The sequence below is a fragment of the Equus caballus genome, chromosome 25, assembly GCF_041296265.1.
Source record: "Equus caballus isolate H_3958 breed thoroughbred chromosome 25, TB-T2T, whole genome shotgun sequence".
Classification (NCBI taxonomy): Eukaryota; Metazoa; Chordata; class Mammalia; order Perissodactyla; family Equidae; genus Equus; species Equus caballus.
In genome coordinates this window covers 43,369,981-43,390,629 of record NC_091708.1, presented here as the reverse complement: position 1 = coordinate 43,390,629, position 20,649 = coordinate 43,369,981, and the positions used below count along the sequence as shown (strand labels likewise).

Below are 20,649 nucleotides of genomic sequence, written 5' to 3'. Positions count from 1 at the left end.
TTCAGAAAAAAAAAGAAAAAAAAACCAGAAACCGTGTGGTGTGGCCTAATGAAATAATGGGATATTCACATCTTGCACTTTGCTAAATTTAGGGTTGACAGGACTTTCCGGAGAGGTAGCACTCGGCAGTAGCTTGTACGCGGCGTAAGATGTTAACTGTCAAGCCCAGAAATCAAGCCCAAGGCACCTGACTCGTTGGAGAAAGACTGTAGACCACACTGCAGATCTCCGTCTGAGGGCCGGGTGAAGGGTAGGCGGACAGCGCTGTCAAGGAGACTTTAAGCTTCAGCAGAACACGGCAAGCGAGAGCTGTTCCGGGAAAGCTGCGTTTGTGTTGAACTGGCTGGTCAGAGCCTGCGGGTTGGAAACGTGAGTGGAGAACCTGCAGGAAAGAAAAAGGACAGAGCAAAACCAAGGCACGGAGCAGACCAGCTGATCCCGGAGAGGCAGGGCTGGCCCGGAAACGTGCTGGGGGCAGGGTTTTCAGGCTTCACCTTTCACCCCTGACCTGCATTCAGCATTCGGCACTGGGGGGGGGGGGGGGGGGGCACTCACTGGCAAGGTTGGTGGCCTCCAAGGCAGCTTCCAGAGGGGTCTGTCATTTGTTTTAGCCACCAGCTGAGTTTCCCAGCCTCTGTCCGTCCAGATGGGGGAGCACAGCCCATCTCTGAAGAGGAGACCCCCTAGCGTTATGCAGAAGCTTCTATGCTGGGAGGACCATGGAGCCTCCTCCATAGCCACAGCCCCTCTGAGCCCCTGTGAACTAGCATTTATGAGTGTTCAGCATTAATTAAGGGACAGAGAGGTTGACAGCCTCATGCGAGGGTCTGAGCAGCTTTCCCAAGTTTACCCACAAAGGGCAGAGCTGGGCAAATACCCTTGAGGCCAGCTTCTGGGCAGAGTTTCCAGGGACTGGTGGGGTTACAGAAGGACCAGGGCTCCATCCAGCAGCCAGGTCCTCCCAAAGTGAGAGCCACGTCTGGGGTCCAAGTGTGGCCTTCTGGGGAGATTTCATTCATTGTCCCTTTGAAACAGTCTCTCACAGTGCCCCTTTCAACCTCCTTTAGGCATTAAAATAGTTTCCTTTTAAAAAAAAAAACCCTCACTTTTTAAATGGAAGGCTTTAAACATATATATAAAAAGTAGAGAGAATCGAATAATGCATCTGTGGGGGCACATCCCCGGTATAATGAACCCATAGGTGCTCGTGGCCACCCTTGTTGCGTCTAGAACCCACCTGCAAGACCCCTCCCAAAGGGAGTATTTTGAAATAAATCCCAGATGTCAACATGTATCCTCTTGACTGCCTGCTTAATTCCCAAGTAGGTTATGGTGGGGCTGGAAGGGAGCACGAGAGAGGCGCCTCCTGCAGTTGTCCCCCTGTCGGGACCCCACTGGGGGCTCCTTGGGACATCAGTCCTCGGCTCTCTGCGCACAAACACTCAGGGACCCAAGAGCCTTCTGGTTTTTGGAAATGGTACTGTTTACTCACTCACTCATCCGTTCAAAGAGTGTTTATTCAGTGCCTTGCAATGCCAGGTGCTAGGGTACAATGAGCCTGACTTTACGGGGGTCCCTGCTTTTGGGGGGGGTGAGGGTGGGCATACAGGCATTAAATGAAAATGGCACCAATAGTTCCTGACCGACAGCTGTGGGGCGGCCTTCCGAGAAGAGGTGCTCATGGGAAGCTCTGGGTTTTCCTGACCCCGGAGAAGAGGGGCTTGGGTTGGTTTTGGCTCAAAGTTGAAATCAGTGTGAACTTTCACCTTCTTCCTAGTCTTCCGGAAATGTGACCTCCCCCTTCTCCGCAGCCCTCACACTTCCTCCGTCCCTTGTGCCTTCCTGCCGGGATGGTGCTGACTCGTGTCCTTGACTGTCTCGACTCCGGGGCCCTGAGCTCCCTTGAGGAATTGGGTCTAATTCATGGGGTGTCGAGTGGGGCCACTCCTCTCTCTCTTCTGCATGTAAGTATGCATGTGTGTAGCATGTATATACGTGCATGTGTGCATGGTGTGTGTATATTTATGTCCCTGTATATTTAAATTAGACCATATTATACAAGCTGTTTGTTTACTTGCTTTTTCCGCACTTGATATTCTGTCAAAGGCCTCTTTCCAAGTTAATATAAATGATTTTTTAAAGGTTGTGTAATATCCCATTGCGTAGATGTACCATCCTTTATTATCCTGTCCCCTGCGGGTGGACGTTTCAGATTGTTTCCGATTGTCACTATTATAAACAACACTGAAGTAGACACCTTTGTGCGCACATCTTTTCCCATCTGTGCTGTTGTATCTTAGCTGTAAAGTCTTACATATAAGATTGCTGGGTCAAAAGGCATGTACATTTTAAGCTTTGATGCAAATTGGGAAATTCCCTCTAGAAATCTTTGCAACCCTTCCTCCCCACCCCAAATGTCTCTTTGTGTTTCCGTCCGATCTTCCATTCTTCCCTTGAGTCAGACTTCTCCCCAGTGAGGTGACCTAAGCCACAACCTTTTTGGGCCTTGGTTTCTCAACTTTGAAATGGAGGAGGTCAAGGGGATGACCTTCCAGGCTCTTCCCTCTGAATTCCAAGGCTCCAAGCCTCACAAGCAGCCCACTCTTACCCCAAGAAGGCTGCGGTTCAGCTGCTCAGATCTCCCTGGAGCACAGCTTGGTTGCCAAGCAGGACCTGAGGATTGGAGAAACCAGTCAGAAACTGTTGGCCCAATCCAGTCCCCACTCCCAAACAACTGAGACCTTAATGGGCCCTGGATGCCACTGGTCAGCATGCAAATTACCCAGTGGACCTCCTCTTCCAAGGGCAAGCCTGTGTCAAACCTGCAGCACCCTCCCAAAGTCAGATTTAAGCTTAGATGTTGGATTTCATGTTTGCAATTTAAATGTCACATATTCTTACCAGTGGCTTCATTGTAGCCATCTGATGGAAATTTGTATAAACTTTTAGAAGGAACTAAAAGTAGACCCACACGTCTCTCAGAAGACCTCTAATGGATCTGGCATCTCCCATGAGTCATCTCTAGGCCCCACAGCAGCCACTGAGGCTGGTGTTACAGAGGAGGACACTGAGGTTCAGGGAGGTCCCAGAGCTGCCAAGCAGAGGCCACTGGACCACAGGTCTCTCAGCTCATGCTTGCCCTAAGAAAGAAATCCAGAAAAGCTAAGAGCTGAGTTTTCTGGGTTTTATTCTAAGGAACGCTTGTAAAAGCAGCTGTATTACAAATCATCCCCCTCCCCCTGCCGCTTAGAGCTCAGCCCACCCACTTTCTCAGTTTACAGATAAAGAGACTGAAGTTCAGAGTCTCAAAGGTGCTGGGGCAGGGCTGGGACTAGGAGAGGGATGTGAAAGCGCTTCCTCTCTCTGATAGGGCACTGCTGGGGGCCTGTGGCTGCTCTCAGGCGCTCAGGATTCCCAAGGCCTTGAAGGGCACTGTGCTTGTGGGGTCAGCGAGAGGTGGTTTCGTTTGAGAAATTTAAAGAGCTGGGGCTATTAGCAACTGACTTTTATTGTGGGGTCTTGAGCCAGAGCTCTTTGCGGACTTTATAGGAGGATCCATTTCTGACCTTAGGGGCCCACAGCAGCCTCTTTGAAAACTGTGGTGTGGAATAGCCACATCCTTGGGGCCCGGGACCCCAAATGGGGACTCCGCTGGCTGATCCCACAAGACGTGCTTTCCATGTGCAAATGTGGCAAAGGGCGTGTTCCTGGGCTTTGTAGCTCAGGATCCTAAGAACAGGCCCCATGTGTCCATTCCATAAATATGCACTGAGGGCTGTTACATGATCGTTCCCAACACGGCCTGGGTGTGGCCCAGGTCCCCTTCCTTCCTGAAGACCTGGCAGGGCCTCTCCCACCCTCACTTCCCACAGACTGCTCTGCTCCAGCTACACTGCCCTTTCTCCAGTCCTTGAATGTGCCAGGATCATTCCAGCCTCGGGGCCTTTGCCCCTGCCATCCTCTCTGCTTAGAACATCCTCCCCAGGTCTTTGCGTGGTTGGACTTGCCGTTCAGATCTCATCCAAATGTCACCTCCTCAGAGGCCATCCTGGACGCAGTCAAACCAGCAGCCTCCCACCACTGGTTTATTTATTTGTTCATAGATGACTCTCTGAAATGGTAATTTATTTATCCGTATATTGTCTCCCTCCTCCACTAGAATATAAACTTCAGGAGGGCGGGGCCCTTGGCTCCTTGCCGTGTAACGCAGTGCCTGGCACAGCACGAATGCTCCGTAAGTATCCACTGGCTGAACCACTGGGGAAGGCTCATTTCAGTGTTAGTTTCTTACTTAGGTGAAAACATCCGTAAATATTCTGGGGTAGACCTGGATTGGAAAGCTCCATGGCAGATTCGTAACCCACATTGTTTTAAATCTATATTTATTTATCCTGACAGAAAACATGGGGTTTCTGGATCAGAGAACAGACCTATTATTTATTCACACAGTAATCTTAGCGCTGGCTCCGCACACCCCAGATCTGCACAGGGAGCTGTGGTGAGAGCCTGTGCGCCCTGCACGCACAGGGATCGGTAGCGCGGGAGAGGAGCCCTGAAATTATGGCTTCTGGAGCTTAGAGAGGGCACTGGCACAGCTGCCCTTCCCCCCGCCTGGCCTTTGCCCTGAATGTAAACAACCCCTGGAGAGAGGAGGGGAGGGCACTGGCATGTAAACGAAGGAGTCGGGACAGAGGTCCCTCACTCTTCCCAGAGGTCTCTATCTTTAACTGCAAGTCTTGTTTAAAATCAGTCATCCTTTATTTCAGGGGCCAGCACACCCTGATCATGAGGGAAGCATGAAAATGTTGAAAACATTGTTTCCCAACGTCCATCTCCTGAATCGAAAGATAGCAGCCACCATCTCTGAGTGTCTCCACCTTCCTGGAACTGTATCTGCAGTGTGAACTCTGTGGGGACAGACCCTAATGTCCTCTTTTGGCAGATGAGGAAGCTGAAACTTGGAGAGGTTGAGTGACCAACTGGAGGTCGTTCGGCACCAAAGGGCAGGGCTGAGACAAGACCTTAGACTTGTGGGCGCCTCAAGCCCATGTGCCCTCCCCTCTACCACCTGGGATCCCCAAAGTCTGGTCAAGTTGGTTTTAACAAGTTTGGTTAGCTGCCATGAACCTTCGGAAAGGGAAGGCTCCTGTCTATTTATTCCACACCTACTATGTGCTGGGCACTGTGTTAATTATGGAAAAATGAGGTGGGCACAGTCCTGTGTTCTCATGGAACCCACTGTCTTTCCGGAGAGGCAGACATTACACAGAGAATTAGCCGGAGAGTGGCCAGGCGCAGGGGAAGCACAGATGCTAACCCAGGCTGGGGGCCGTCCTCAGAGGGGACATCCTGCCGGGCCCAACGGCTGGGTTCAAAAGCTTGTCCCAGGCAAGGCGTCGGGGAAGGATGTTATGAATGGCGGGACTGGTGTGTTCAAAGGGAGGTGAAAGGCTGGGGGAGAGACGCCTGGGAGGGAGGCAGGACCTTGCAAGGTCCAGCTGGCCCTGGAGGAGGGGACTGCTCTTATCCTCAGAGCACTGGGGAGCCACTGCAGGCTTAAGCAGGGGAAGAGACGGGATTAGCTGTATCAACTTCTCACTCGTGTTAGATAGGCAAACGTCCTCATTCGAGCGAAATTCCTTTTCTGCTCTTTCCTAGGGACTGGGGAAGAAAGGCTGAAAGATGTGAGAAAGAATAAATTCAGGGAAATGCAAATTACTTAGAATAGGGTTTATGGTTCTTTGGTGACAAGAGAGTAACCCAGCATGTCATGGCCATGGAGGAGAGCAGCTATTGGTGACTTTTCCGAAGCCCCTCGCCCCATGTTCACCTGGCTGTCAACCGTTCGGAAGGTTTCAGACATGTGCATCAGGGCCACTTGCCCGACCCATGGCTGGCTGGTAGGAGGGGAACTGGGCATCTCCAGAGAAGGTGCCAAAAGCTGTCATTGCAGCTCTAGGAAGCCAGCTTGTCGTGGGGCCCACATTCATAGCAAACAATGGTAATATTTACCAAGTATTTCTGGAAAAATGAGTGCAAAGTGCAGGAAATGCAGTGCAAATTGCTAGAACGCAGTACATTAGCAACATAGGACATTTAATGAGTCTGAGAAGAGAGGTATAAATTTCAGGAAAATGTCAATTGTGGTAATGTAAACAAGAGGCTTCTCAATATCTCATTCTCCCTAAGACTCTATTTCATCTCTGGTTATAGCTAGAGCTGTGGTTCTTGAGAGAGATTTGATTCTAAACATCAAGGAGGGAGGAACTGGGGGAAGGAGAGAAACAGAGGTTGCTTGTGCATCACAAATTAGCAGAGAGCAGTGGGGGTACCAGTGCGATCCCACTGAGGAAAACTGAATCTTCAGCTGGGGCCTGGTGTGCTTCCAGGAAGAGTCTTGCTGCAAAAACTGGATCCTGGGAGGAGACACTGCCCACAGATCACTGGAGGGCTGGGAACGACCTGGGCTGCCGGTGGGCGTGGTATCTTGTCAAGGTGAAGGAAAGCTCAAGGTCAAGGTCACCCAATGCTTTTCCCTTCTCAGGCAGCCTTGTTCTTCCCATTGCTGGGACCTCGGAGGGACCTGGGAAATGGGCACCCACAGCCTTGTCCATCTAAACCCAACTCTTCACCAGTTCGATCCATGGTCAAGTAAAGTTGGGAGCCCTCGGGCGACAGATCCTCCCTCACATTCCTGTTGGGTCAAGAGAGTGCCTGGGATGGCAGAGTGATGGCTTGTCCTCCTTTCTCTGCAGTCCCCGACAGCCTCATCATGAAGGTGCTAAGTGAGCGCCTGAACCAGCAGGACTGCATTCAGAAAGGGTGGGTGCTGCACGGCTTCCCGAGAGATCTGGACCAGGCGCTCATGATGGACAGCCTGGGCTACAAGCCCAACAGGTGAGCTGTCCCCTTCCGGCAGGGCTGCAGCCCTGGCCATGCCACCTCCTGGGAAGGTCCCTGCCACTGGGCACCCTCCCTCCAGGGCCTCAGCTGATGAGATCCGTCTGACAGCTTGCAGTTGACAAGAGACGTCACATGTTCATGAAGTGGAATGTCTCTTAGTCATCCCCGTTCCCACCCACCCACCCCATGTACCCTGTGAACTGGGATTCAGGCTTGGGTTCAAATCCTGGCTCTGTCACTCCCCTTGCTGCACCTAAACTTCCTCACCTGTGAATGATAATGCACACCAGCCAATGTTCCCTTCCTCCTGGGATTCTTGTGCAAGTCAACTGATGTTTTCTTCTACTGTTTTTTTTTTTTTTTTTTTTTTTTGCTATATAAACTTGGAGACTTTTAAGATATACATGAAAAGATTTATTTTATCTTATTTTATTGAGGTCATAATAATTTATAACTGTGAAATTTCAGTTGTACATTATTGTTTGTCAGTCACCATATAAATGTGCCCCTGTACCCCTTATCCCTACCCCAACCCTTCCCCCTGGTAACCACTAATCTGTTCTCTTTATCCATATGTTTGTTTATTTTCCATATATGAGTGAAATCATGTGGTGTTTGTCTTTCTCTGTCTGGCTTATTTCACTTAACATAATACCCTCAAGGTCCATCCATGTTGTTGCAAGTGGGATGATTTTGTCTTTTTTTATGGCTGAGTCGTATCCCATTGTGTGTATATGTGTTTGTGTATGTATATATATATATATATATATATATATATATATATATATACACCACATCTTCTTTATCCAATTATTGGTCGATGGGCACTTGGGTTGCTTCCACATCTTGACTGTTGTGAATGATGCTGCAGTGAACACAGGGGTGCATAAATCTCTTTGAATTGTTGATTTTAAGTTCTTTGGATAGATATCCAGTAGTGGGATAGCTGCATCATACGGTATTTCTACTTTTTGAGGAATCTCCATACTGTTTTCCATAGTGGCTGCACCAGTTTGTATTCTCACCAGCAGTGTATGAGGGTTCCCTTTTCTCCACATCCTCTCCAACATTTGTTATTTTTTGTCCTGGTGATTATAGCCATTCTAGCAGGTGTAACGTGATATCTTAGTGTAGTTTTGATTTGCATTTCCCTGATGATTAGTGATGTTGAACATCTTTTCATGTGCCTGTTGGCCATCTGCATATCTTCTTTGGAAAAGTGTCTGTTCATTTCCTCTGCCCATTTTTTGATTGTATTGTTTGTTTTTTTGTTGTTGAGTTATGTGAGTTCTTTGTCTATTTTGGAAATTAACCCCTTGTTGGCTGTATGATTTGCAAATATTTTCTCCCAGTTGGTGGGTTGCGTTTTCATTTCGTTCCTGGTTTCCTTTGCCGTGCAGGAGCTCTTTAGTCTGATGAAGTCCCACTTGTTTGTTTTTTCTTATATTTCCCTTGTCCTAGTAGACATGCTATTCAAAAGGATCCTTCTAAGACTGATGTCAAAGAGTGTACTGCCTATATTTTCTTCTAGGAGCTTTATGGTTTCAGGTCTTACCTTCAAGTCTATAATCCATTTTGAGTTAATTTTTGTGTATGATGAAAGATAATGGCCTACTTTCATTCTTTTACTGTCCAGTTTTTCCAACACTATTTATTGAAGAGACTTTCCTTTCTTCTACTATTTTTACATTTAAATCTTTGGTGCATCAGATATTTATTTTAATGTGGGTATGCAGTATGAATCAAACTCTTTTTTTCCCCAGATGGTTAGCCATTTGTTCCAAAACAATTGATGGGTATTGAGTATCATTGAATATTCTGTCCTTCCTCTGCTAACTTGAACTTGAGAGCACACCACAATTGTAGATGTTGTGGAAATAAATGAAGAGCACCCAAATGAAGACAAGCAAAGGCTATTTAGTCGGAGCTCGCTCTGGCAAGGGAGGCAGCCACATCACCTGCGTTTTGGCAGATACTCAAAGGCAGGCAGAGGAGCAGAAAGCATTCTAGCAGGAAAAGGGAAGACTGGAGCCCGTAGACTTTGTCTTCACTGTAGGATGATCTGTTTGTGCCATTTGAGCAGAACCCTCCCACCAAGTGGCAACATCTTTAGGTCCTTTCGTCTGTGATGCTCAGATTCCCTGGAGAGGACTCTAATAATCTAATCTCCTGCTGGAGGGTAAAGGGTCTAGGGTCCTGGGGAGAAGCAGGACAGTGGGAAATGGGAGGAATTGAGAGGAGGTCTCACATACTGCCTGCCGTATGCATATTTTTCACCTAATTCCCCTATTTTTCGTACAGCCTCAGACTTTCAACTGTTCTTGGCATTCTTCATTCCAAAGAGCCTGTATTCTATCCTCTCTAGAGAATAAAACTTCCATTTCTACCCAAGTGGAGGAGGGGCATTTGCTCAGCTAGATGGAGTGAGGAGGGGATCTGGGGCTTAATTTCTTCTTAAACAAGTTTCACCCAATCCTCCTTATTTTAGCCACAGGTCCCAAGGCGGTACGTGTGCATGCACCTTCAGAGGATTTTCTGGTGAAGATTGGGTTTGTTCTCAGCTCTTCCTCCTGCTGAATTGGCTGAGGTCTCCGCAGCTTGCCACTGGTCCACCTGCTTTCCAGCATCAAAAATTTTCAGTTGCCTTCCTCTTCCTCTCTTCTCTCTGTCCTTGTCAGTTAGGTTTCAAAATCCCTTTCCTGTCATCTTTCTGTGGGGCTTTGGGAGGAAACACAATTTGGTGCATGTTTTCATATGCCGTTTTTGCTGACTTCAGTCCCAATGGCTTCATTGCATTGGCTCATCTCTTACTCTCACTTTCACCTGCTTTACTACCCTTATTTTATGTCGTCATGTGGACAGAATGAAATGGGGTTTAATATTTTTTATTCAACCTGCATTTCTTTTTCCTTGAATAGTTGAGTTTATCCCACTTATTTTTGCTTTTATCACTTTATTTGATGCTTCATTGTGGGGTTTTTTTTGTTTTGTTTTCCATCCTTTTTTATGGTCCACCTTTTCTTTGGGTTTTGTTATGCTATTAGTTTCTCTCCTCTCCCCCCAATAACTTAGAAGATAGTCTGTTTCTAGTTCTGCAGTCTCTTCAACGTGAATTGACTGTACTTGTATTTCTCAGTTTGTCAATTCTGAAATGGAACAGAATATCTTGACTCTGTCTTATGAAAGATGAAAGGAAACGTGCTCCCATATGTACTGCTTCCTCACCCCCTTCCATCCACTCTCCATTTGGGGGGTGGGGAGGCAGGAACAGATACATTCTGAAATTTCTTTGTCCCAGTCTATTATACACAGATTACTATGTTTAAGACCACTAAGCTTTCCTTTCTAGAAATACAACAATTATACTGTTTTTAGCTCTAGTTACTATACTTGTGAAGTTTTATTTTTAGTTCTCTCTTCAACTGGATTCGGATTTCAATAGCAGCTGTTTACATAATTCAACCTCTCCATTTATCAATTTTGATTCATCTTTCGTTTGAGTGGATTATATCTTTGAGTAATTTTCAGCAAGTGTACATTCATGGTAAACTTCCTCAATTCTTGCATGTTTGAGAATGTCTTTCTGTTCTCTTTATTTGTAAACAATATCTAGCAAAGTAAAGAAGCCCTCACTCGCATTTCTTCCCCCTGAGCATCTTCTCTCATTTCTATACTGTCCTCTGACACCTCTGGGGTTTCAGTGGTATCTGAGCCCAGTGACGTTTGTTTTCCGTTATAGGTGATGTCCCGCTTCTGTCTGGATGATCATGGAATTTCTCTCTTTCTCTCTCTCCCTCTCTCGAAGTTCATTTACATTCACCAGTCCCCATCTCGGTCTTGGTTCTCTGTATTACTTTTCTCTGGGACATTATGAATCCTTTCCATTTATATTATTTCAGAAGAATTTTCTTCTAGAACATATGTGAATATTTTTCTGGTTCATTTGCTTGGTGATCTTATTTGGACAGACTAGTTACGTGTATGTCGAATATTTATCATCTGTTTTCTATAGTTATGATTTTTTTTCTCATGGCTTTTATCTTTTCCTTTTCTTTTCTGTATTGTTTTCTCAAATCTGTCCTTCATGATAACTTTGCTTTCCGTCGTTTTTATTTCGTGTTGCTTCTGATTTATTTTTTCTTTCTATAATGCTTCTACATTTCCGTTAGCTTTTTTCCCTTAGGTTTGTCAGCTTTCTTTCATCTCCTGTTTTTATTTTATCTCAACATCTTTTCTTTCATTTCTTATATCATAGAGTCTGTTCTCTCTAAATTATTTTGAGCATCCTGGGAAGGCTTTATCTAAAATGTTCTTATGTTTCCTGGTGTAATTCTTCTTCCAAAGGGTATTCATTGGCTCTCTTTCTCTCTCTCTCTCTCTGTCTTTTGTTTTTTTACTTTTTGGAACTTTTTTTGTAAGTCTATACCTGGACCCCAAGCTGGATATATTTTGCAAATCATTTGTCTTTGACTAGGCCTGTTACTTTGTCTAAGGAGAGCGTGAGTTGGTATATTAGTTTTCTATGGGTGATGTAATAGGTTACCACAAATGTGATGGCTTAAACAGTGCAAACTGATTATCTTACAATTCTGTAGGGCTAAGATCACTTTGTTGGCTGGGCTGCATTCCTTTCTGGAGGCTCTAGGGAGAATCCCTTTTTTTTTTTTTTGCCTTTTCTGGCTTCTGGAGGTTACCCACAGTCCTTGGCTCATGGCCCCTTCTTCCATCTTGGAAGCCAAGCAGTGTTGCAACGTGCTGGCCTTTCTTCTGTAGTCACATCTCTCTCTGACCAGAGTGGGAACACTTCTCAGATTTTAAGGACCCGTGTGATTATATTGGGCCCCCTCAGATGATCTAACCGCATCAAGGTCCTCAGGTAATCTCTGCAAAGCCCCTTTTGCCGTGTAAAGTAACGTATTCACAGGTTCTGGGGGTTGGGAGGTAGATGTCTCGGTGGGGGCATTATTCTGCCCTCCGTGGTGGGGTTCTCCTCGCCTGTCTTAATTATATCCTTAGAGTTGGCGCTGGAGAGCTTCCTAGTGGGAGATCAAGATGTCCGTTTAGTGCCAGGGCAGCTGGGACCCAGTAGACAGCCTGAGCATCCTGTCCTACTGCCGCTGTTGCCCGTGCATTTCCAGGGACCACAGTGCCGTGAGGCTGAGATTCCACCCCCCAGTTTCTGGTAACGTAACAGACTTCGGAGTTAGTGAGTTCACTTCTGTGTGAACTCATCATCTACCTGAGGATGAAAGGCATCAGGGCAAATGCAGAGCAGTCACTTTAAAGAAGGCTCCGGCAGGTCATTGACATGGCTGGAGCGAGAATCCAGGGCTCACTTTTTCTGAGCCCTGAGGGAAAAAGCGGTTGTTTTATTTATTGACTTTATGCACTGTGCCAGGACTGTGAGAGCGCTGGGAAAGGCACATTGTTTATTCAGAACCATACAGGGAAGAATATTCAAGAGTCTCTTTGATTTAGGGCAGGCTTGCAAGTAAATCCTTCTCCATTCACCATGGAGTAAAAATCAGTTTCTAAAGACTTAGTGAATAATACCAATTAAATTTATTTGACCCTAGGGCATAGGACAAGCAGAGGGAAAAAAGATGTTTGTTTACAATGTAGATTTAATTACATGCCACTGTTTAATTATCTTTCAGTATTTCTCTCCCATCACTGAGGGTGTATTTTCCCTCCTCCTTTCTCATCTCTGACTATTCCGTTTCCCCCACTTTCACTTTCAACTAAACATTTTTACGATTATTTCGGAAGGTAATTTTAGCCATAAACCTTCAAGTCCAGGTATAGACTAAGAAAGAGAAATATTCTAAAATGAGCCCACCCAGCACTGGGATGGATATCAGGGCTGTAATTCTGGTTCGGTTGTGATGCCAATTATAAAGCGCTCTGGCTGTGGTGTTGCTGCTTTTGACACCAGGAGGAAATCTTGACAGAATTATAGCCTAGAAATCAATCTGGGAATACAATACAGAAATCTATAATTCAGATATGGAAACAATCTGCAAAGGCTCTTTTTTTTAGGAGGGTTCAATGAAATTAGATTAAAATAAATTTACATATATATCAATTTTATTATTAAAATATATTCACACTAGTAAATAGAGTTATTGGAGAAGGGTAAGCCACTCTGAGTATTGGACACAGAAATAGACCTCTTTGGCTTATCAGAAAACAAAGTTATTGTCTACTTGTCACATATAAATCTCTTCCTAGAGCTAATAAATGGATAGTGTTCAAATGCAATGTTTTGTTTGACTCCTACCTCATAAACCCGTGGCACATAACACTAAATTATATTCCACGGAGCAGTATCAATCTCTTGATTCCAACATCACACAGTGAGGAAAACAAACCAAGTAATTGATGTGTCGAAAAGAAGGAGAAAAAGTTATTTGAGAACAAATAAAATGGGCTATAAAGTTTGTTAAACCGTAATAATAATAGTAAAAAAAAAAAATGAAGAAGAAGAAGAAAGAAACAAAGAAAGAACTATCCAAGGCTACATCCAGAGATCTGCCCTCTGCCCGGCTGGAAAATAATTCATTTCATGCTGCGAGTTTGTAGCACAGTATTTTCTTTTAAAATTAATGTTTACTAGAGAGAGGGAGTATAGGATTCTGATTGATGTTGGGAAGTTTCAATGTATTAGGCAGAACTGGGTTTCTTGGCATCCTCCTTCCCCTCAGTGCTGCAAGGAGTGGGTGGGGCAAGCTGTGGCCTTGAACCTCCTCCCACCCCGGCTGCACCACTGCGGGGCCGGGCAAGGGCTTGGTCACGTCCAGCTGCACAGGTCCCAGGTCAGAGCTGTGGGTGCATCTCTCAGAAATCCCTGGGAAAGAGAGTAAAGGGGGGCCCTAGCTGAGTCAGTGGCAGTGGAACTCAGCGGAAGGAGAGCAGGAATTTTATTAGTGTTGTTTTCTTTCGTATTTCTCTCTTTCTCTATTCCATTGGACTAAATTTGGGGGACTATAAAGAAATCATCCTAGGACGATATTTTAGATTAGCTCATTTGTGTCCCGGGTTATTTGTGCAAACTGGAAACTGCTCAATAGGTGTCTTTGAGAATGTGATGGTTTTGAATTTTTATTATTAAACTAGATGGTTGCCTGTGTCCTCCATCCAGAGGAGCCCAGAGGGGCTTTGGTTGTCCCTGGGAAAGCTGTGACAGATCTCTCATTGCATTTGGCTCCCAATTGGTGCTTGTGTGTTGCTGGCTTTTGCTAAACACATAGCCCATCCCTCCAGGGAGCTGGAGAGCGGAGCCGCCGAGGGGACACAGGCTGGCAAACACGACCTCCAAGCCAGGAGGGCTTTGGATCCCACACCCAGGTGCAGCCTGCTGGGAGCAAGCCTGGCCCTTCCAGATAAGCAGATCTGGAAGCTTTTCAGATTTCCCGGGGCCAGGCCTTGAGACAAGCCCTGGTGGCTCCGGATGGGACATCTCTGCTCAGTGATCCGGGTGGTCCCAGGCTGAGGCTGGCCCAGAATGTTCCGTCCAGGGTACTGCTGGTGCCGACAAGAATGCCTTTCTCGTCTTCCTCTTCCCCTTCTTCCTCTTTCTGCTCACGCCCACTCTACTGTGAAGCAGTCCCGCCTTGTCCCTTGGTCTGTCTCCGTGCTCTTCCCCTCCCAGCCCTCTTGCTCCCGGTCTTTAATCACCATCTTCATCCTGACAGCACAAATGATGATATCTGGTATCTATCAGGGCCAATTGTGTCTCTGCTTTCCATCTCATTTAATCCGATCAACAGCCCCATAAAGCAGGTTTGTTCAGTAAAAGGCACCTGGGCTTGGAGAAGCTGGGTCCCTTGCCTCAGGCCACATGGAAGAGACCAGCCCTGAACCTGGCTCTTTGCTCTGAGCAGTTCCTTGTTTTATCCTTTCTGCAGTGTGGGATTAGCTTTTATCCCTACTCACTGGCCCCCTGGCTTGAAAAAGCTACATTTAATCTCAGTTTTCTCCTCTGTCAAATGGGGCAGTAACCTCTCCTCTTTTAGCCTGACGGGACTACTGCTCGGGAGAGCAACTGGAATATGTGTGCGGGCGATTGACAATTGGAAAGTGCTGTCTGGATGCGGGGGTCTGCAATGGGCTGGCTCTGTGTGTGATCCCCCCGACACCTCCTGGTGGGGCAAACTCTCATTCCAGATGTAGGATACAGTCTGTCCTCTCTCCTGTTCCCACTTGATGAGCTACACACTCACAGCCCTAAAGAGGTATGCTGCTGATTTGTCTACACATTAAGAAGCATGAAAACATTTATGATGATAGTCACCCATGTGAGTCTGAATTCCTCTTACATAAAAAGAGGCAAACATGGCAAATATCATTATACTCTGAAGGGATGACTGTCAGAGAGTATTTGCTGTATCTACAAATAACTTACTGTTATTTAAAAATATTTTTTCTGGGGCTGGCCTGGTGGCACAGTGGTTAAGTTCACACATTCTGCTTTGGGGGTCCGGGGTTTGCTGGTTCAGATCCTGGGTGTGGACATGGCGCCACTTGTCAAGCCATGCTGTGGCAGGCGTCCCACACATAAAGTAGAGGAAGATGGGCACGGATGTTAGCTCAGGCTCAGTCTTCCTCAGCAAAAAGAGGAGGATTGGCAGCAGTTAGCTCAGAGCTAATCTTCCTCAAAAAAAAAAAATCTTCTTTTCTAATAGCAATCTGTTTGCTTTTCTCACCTACAGACAACATTTTAAAGACTCCTTTTGGGTTGGAATTGGGGAAGGTGGCCCCCTAGTCACCTGGCAGCACGTGGGATAGAATGACCCTGAGACAGACAAAGACAAATCGCCTTTTGTCCAGGAAGGTCCCTGTAGAGCCAGGCAAACTGGAAAACTGCAGTTGGGGCATTTAACGATGCTGCTAAAGTAGTCTGCTGGATGCTGGTTTGATTTCTTGGTTTCAACTATGTTAAATTTAAGCAATGGAATATTATGGCACATTATGAAAGTAACTACTGAACTGGCATATAATTTACATGCCAGAGCTCTCTAATTTGATTTAAAAGCTGGTTATTTTTAGTTCCATGTGAGGCTTTTTCAGGACCACACAATGAAACCCTTGGATAATGGCTTTGCCATTTCTAACGTGTTCCAAAGTGAGAAGGACGCTGTAATCTCTTAAGAGGACAGCAGTCGGACCAAGAAAATTAAAATGCGAAATAGAGAGGATTTCTTGCCTCTCTCTCCTCTTTCTTTCTCTCTCTCTCTCTCTTTTATTATCACTTGGTCCTTCCAGGAAGCTCTCATATTTCTGCAGCTGATCCTTATGTGGATTAGGGATAATAAACAGCCCATTAATGGAGGCCTGAACTAGGAAATGGAGTTGGAATCAGCAGCAGAATTCCGTGGCTGACTGAGGTTAATAACTCCATTACTCCAGCGCTGTGCCGAGCCGCCCGACGAGCAGGATGTTGGCCTTATCTTACTCCTCATTAATTGAGCTAATAGAACCCGAGTGACCCTGCCTTGCTGCCATCATCTGAGAGTTTACCAGACATGGGCTGGAATACATATCACTGCCGGTGTGCTCCACGGTGCCTTTGGTTTTTGGAAGAAAGATCTTTCTTAAAGATCGGTTAGCCACAAGACCCCCCCCAATGGTAGCATTGCTGCGCCGCTGCCTACAACTGGTCTCTCAAACCACTCTGATCTGGTCACATGAGCAATGGTGCAACAAGGGCCCACTACTTCCACGGGCACCTCTGGACAGATGTCCGCTTGGCTGTAGGGCTTTAGCTTCATGTTGAACGGCTTTGGAGGAAGTAGCCGTTGTCTCAGCAAAGCGTCTGGGGTCAAGGGTGAAAAGAGAGTGGGGTGGGGGGCGGGGGGGGGAGTAGGGGCAGACCCAAGCTCGGCTCCTCTGCTTCTCTTTCGTTCGACATTTGGCAGAGACCTGTTTTCACCGTCCTTCCTGCCTCCAGAGTTTTCTGAGAGTTGGCTGCCAGTCCCCGACCATCCTGCTCCGCTGTCCCTGGGTGAGCAGTCTGAGGGCCACTTAACCTCTCTAAGCCTCGGGTTCCCTAACTGTCACGTGGGGTAATGACCTCGCCCTTCTTTCCTCATCCTTTGCGGGAAGCATGTACGCATTTGCTGGGAAAATGTGCATGGGCAGGATTTATGAATTAGAAAATGCTCTATATGACCACGATAATGTGGTCAACAGAGTAAAAATCAAAACTGAGTTTCTTGCAGCAGGTTATTAGCCTCTCTGCACCTCAGTTTCCTCAACTAAAAAACAGGGACAGTAACGGTTAGGACCTTAGGTGGGAGGGTTAAATGCGAGGGTACAGGGAAGCACTTTGCCCAGAGCCTGGCAGTACAAGGGCTGCATATGTGGGGCCCATATTTATTCTAATATATTGGGAACTTCGTGCCTGTCCTTGGAAATCAGAGCTTCTGAAAAGTAAGGTCAGACTAATTCCTTGCTAGAATATCAGTTGCAAGGTTTTGTGGCCCAGGCTGGCCCGTCAGCTGCTCTGGGCAGAGTGCTTCCCTCTAGTTGAAGAAAGGCAGTCCCTAATTACCTGGTGACACATGGGGCATGAGAATGAGCCTGCGAATAGACAAAGACAAAATCACACTCTTTTCAGAGATGCCACAGAGCCAAACAGGAAAATGTTAAGGCTAGAACAGCCTTGCAGATTGTATAGGAGCCGTGAAACCAATCTTGAAAAAATGTGAATTTTTTCACCTGTCCCCTGTCGTTTTATAAGATTTAAAGATTCTTTTGATGGTAGGACACAACACAGTGACACTCGGAGAGATGAAGGCAGAACTCTTTGTTACTTACAGCTCCAAACAAGAGGCAGCTGCCACGTGTGGCCACCTTGGTTGGGGGTGGGGGAGGTGGGGAATTGGACCCACGGACAGAGTGACAGCAGCTGAGCTGTGGAAGGCAGCTTATGTTGACAAGGGGTGGGGGGGGCTGGCTAGGTTTTGCTGACATTTTTGTGGATTGGCTAATTTAAATAATTTCGGGGGCTCCAGGGCATACAGGCTGTCCCCGGATGGAGTGTGGGAGCCGCACAAGGGAAGTGGTCAGAGTGGGACTTGGCAAACTGCCCCAAAAGGGGAATTGAGTTATTAGCCATGACTTTCAAAACTGGGCCAAGACAGCCCTCATGAAAAGTTCCATCACGCCTGTCTCGTCCTGTGCGGGATGGACTGAGAGGGCTGAGCTGTCCTAACCCTGCGTTCTTCACCTTTCCATGGTCGAGGCTGACTTTGGGGACCGCCTTGAAGAGGTTACAACTCAACTCAAAGGCCGTCAGTCCCAGTGTGGTGACCCTCCCCCATCTCTGAAAGCTCTGCCAGCATGTGCTCCAGCATCCTGGGGCTGCTCCAGTCAATTACCTGGTCCACGCTCTCTCCTCCACTCTCCCCGAGACACAGGCCCCCACGCAACAGAGGCGCCACCTTCCCATGCCTCCAGCTCAGTTTCCACAGCGCTTCTTACAGCCACTGGCGCTCGACAACAGCACACCCTGGCTGACCTGGCTCCGAAAGCAAGTGTGCTTTGTTGTAGCAAAAACAGACACCAGCTAGTGATGGGAATGTGGCAGCCTTGTGGGAAGGGGAAGGGGAGGCATGGCAGTGGTTCTCAGAGGCGGCTGGGTCACTGGGCCTGGGGTTAAGAAGGGAGGTGCACCCCTGCGCCTTGAGCCCAAGGTTGTGGCCAGCGATGGTGGCGACGAGGCCACTAGCCCACAGCCCCCAGAGCTGAGGTGTTTTACTCTTTCAGTAAATAGAGCTGAAGTGGAAAACAAGAGTTCTCCCCTACACTCCTGCCTGGGGACCAGTGACCTTCCACCGCTCACATCCAATGTTTGCGTCAGACAAAGGCTGCTGAGGATGGTTCTGAGCACGTGTGGAGGGTCGGCTGCTTTTTTCCTGGGTTAAAACTTACTTCATGACAGTCTGTTACTAGGGTTGTTGTCTGTCTTTGAGAGCATGAGAGCAATTACTTCTGAAACAAAGACATCAAAAATGTACATTACCCTTGAACTCTTTGCCGGCAGCCTCAAGGATCTTTCAGAGTGTAGAAGTACAGTGAATTCCCTGAGAGAGAGCAGGAGCCTGGCCACCACAGGCTCAGCTCTGCGGTCCCGAACGGGCAGCCGAGGATTCGGAGAGCGCACCGCACGGCACGTGACGTGGGCAGGCGGCGGGGACGTGTGGGGAGTGCTGGGTGTCTGGGGACCTGGGGGTGTAACTGTTAGAAGGAGACAGGCACGTACCTTATAACGAGGGAGCTGCGTGGCATTTCCTAGGTGAGTCATTGTGTTGGTTACAGACCCACTAGCAGTCTTGCTATAGTATATTGAAACTCAGTTTATTTATTAACTATTTAAAATTTTTTTCCTATGAATTTTCTGAGAGCACCCAGTCCAGCCTGCAGCGTGGGTCTGACTTTCCTGCTGTCTCTGAGGCCTACAAAAGATTTCCAGGGTCAGTTTGCCATCCCCTAGTCTTCGTACACCATTCTGGGTAAATGTGTCGTTTGGGAGAAAATGACAACTTTCCTCAATTTCCTATTTTAGTATCTGGTATCCTTCACAGTCAGAAGAATTCCCCCTCCTGCCCAGCACTCCCTCAGTCCCTCATCGAGGTTCAGCATTCTTCATTGATGAAGAACATCTCAATTTCTTTTTCTCCTGTGGATTCTAAGCTCCTGTTAGGGGTCCACCGGGTTTTATCCAACCAGTAACAGTCGGGCCTGAGCCGGCAGTGAGTAAGACGTCTGAGAAGGTAAACACGCCTTCCCTGCCTGTTATCAGAGATGCAAAGCAATCTGGAGCCTTGGGTGGAGAATGACAGGTGACCTTTAACAGAGCAGAGGCCGGGGTAGTTGGCATTTGAGTCCAGCTCTGATGGAGATGCCCCCATTTTTGGCAGGTTCGATGCTCGACCGTTAACTTAAATTCATTTCCCGGAGAAAGACAAGAGGCTGGAGACACCGAGATGACGTGGAGAAATCATATTTGTTTTTCTTTACCCGTAGGAGACTTGGGGAGGCGTCCGAGTGTGCTTCAATTTTCCGTCTTCCTTAGAGACTTGAGTAGCGTGCTGAGCTGTTGAGCCTGGCCTTGTGCTTTAAAAGCCCAGGCCTGTGCAGATGCCTCAGAGCTCGACGCTCTCCTTCCTAAATGTCGCAGAAATTATTTAATGAAAAAAAAAGCTTTTTAAGAAAAGGAAGTTCAACTTTCCTTTTTCTGAGATTGGAAAAATCTGGGCTTTCTTGGTGGCTTTGAGGTTTGTGCAGATTCCAGACCCCCCCCCCACCCCCAAAGGTGGCTCAGACCCCTCCCCAGAGCTTCTGTCCTGGGGTCCCAACGTTGCCCCTCCTCTCGCTCCTGGGCCTCTGTCTCACAAAGCGTTGGTTCTAGATCCCAGGAAAGGACTGCAGGCATCGACAGAAGACCTGCCAGGCCTAGGACTCCCACTCACAGAGTGGAGAGGGGGGTGCGGATCAGGAGAGGGAGTGTCCTCTCTGCCCATCCACCACTCCCCCTCTGCCCCACACACCACACATCGGCCTACTTCCTGCTTCCTAAACACGGAGTGTTTTCTCATGATGTGTCTTCTTGCAGAGCACCATGGGTTTTCGTCCAAATCTTATCTTTCCTACAAGGCTTAGTTCACACTCCACCTCCTCCAGGAAGCCTTCCCTGACTCTTCTTCTTACTCTGCACCTTCACAGGACTTACACATTGTTCTT

General features: G+C 47.3%; 1 protein-coding gene across 6 annotated transcripts in view; it reads left to right on the top strand.

The window, feature by feature from the left end:
* AK8 (adenylate kinase 8) overlaps window positions 1-20,649 on the top strand; it is a 132,205-nt gene that overhangs the window by 76,364 nt on the left and 35,192 nt on the right. For 3 of the 6 annotated variants that reach the window (XM_023629214.2, XM_023629219.2, XM_023629221.2), the window contains 2 exons: window positions 4,160-4,234; window positions 6,756-6,897. In XM_023629214.2, the coding sequence (XP_023484982.2) occupies window positions 4,160-4,234; window positions 6,756-6,897 (217 nt within the window). The remainder of the gene's footprint in view (window positions 1-4,159; window positions 4,235-6,755; window positions 6,898-20,649) is intronic. The other 3 variants (XM_070251989.1, XM_023629220.2, XM_070251990.1) reach the window with 1 other exon arrangement.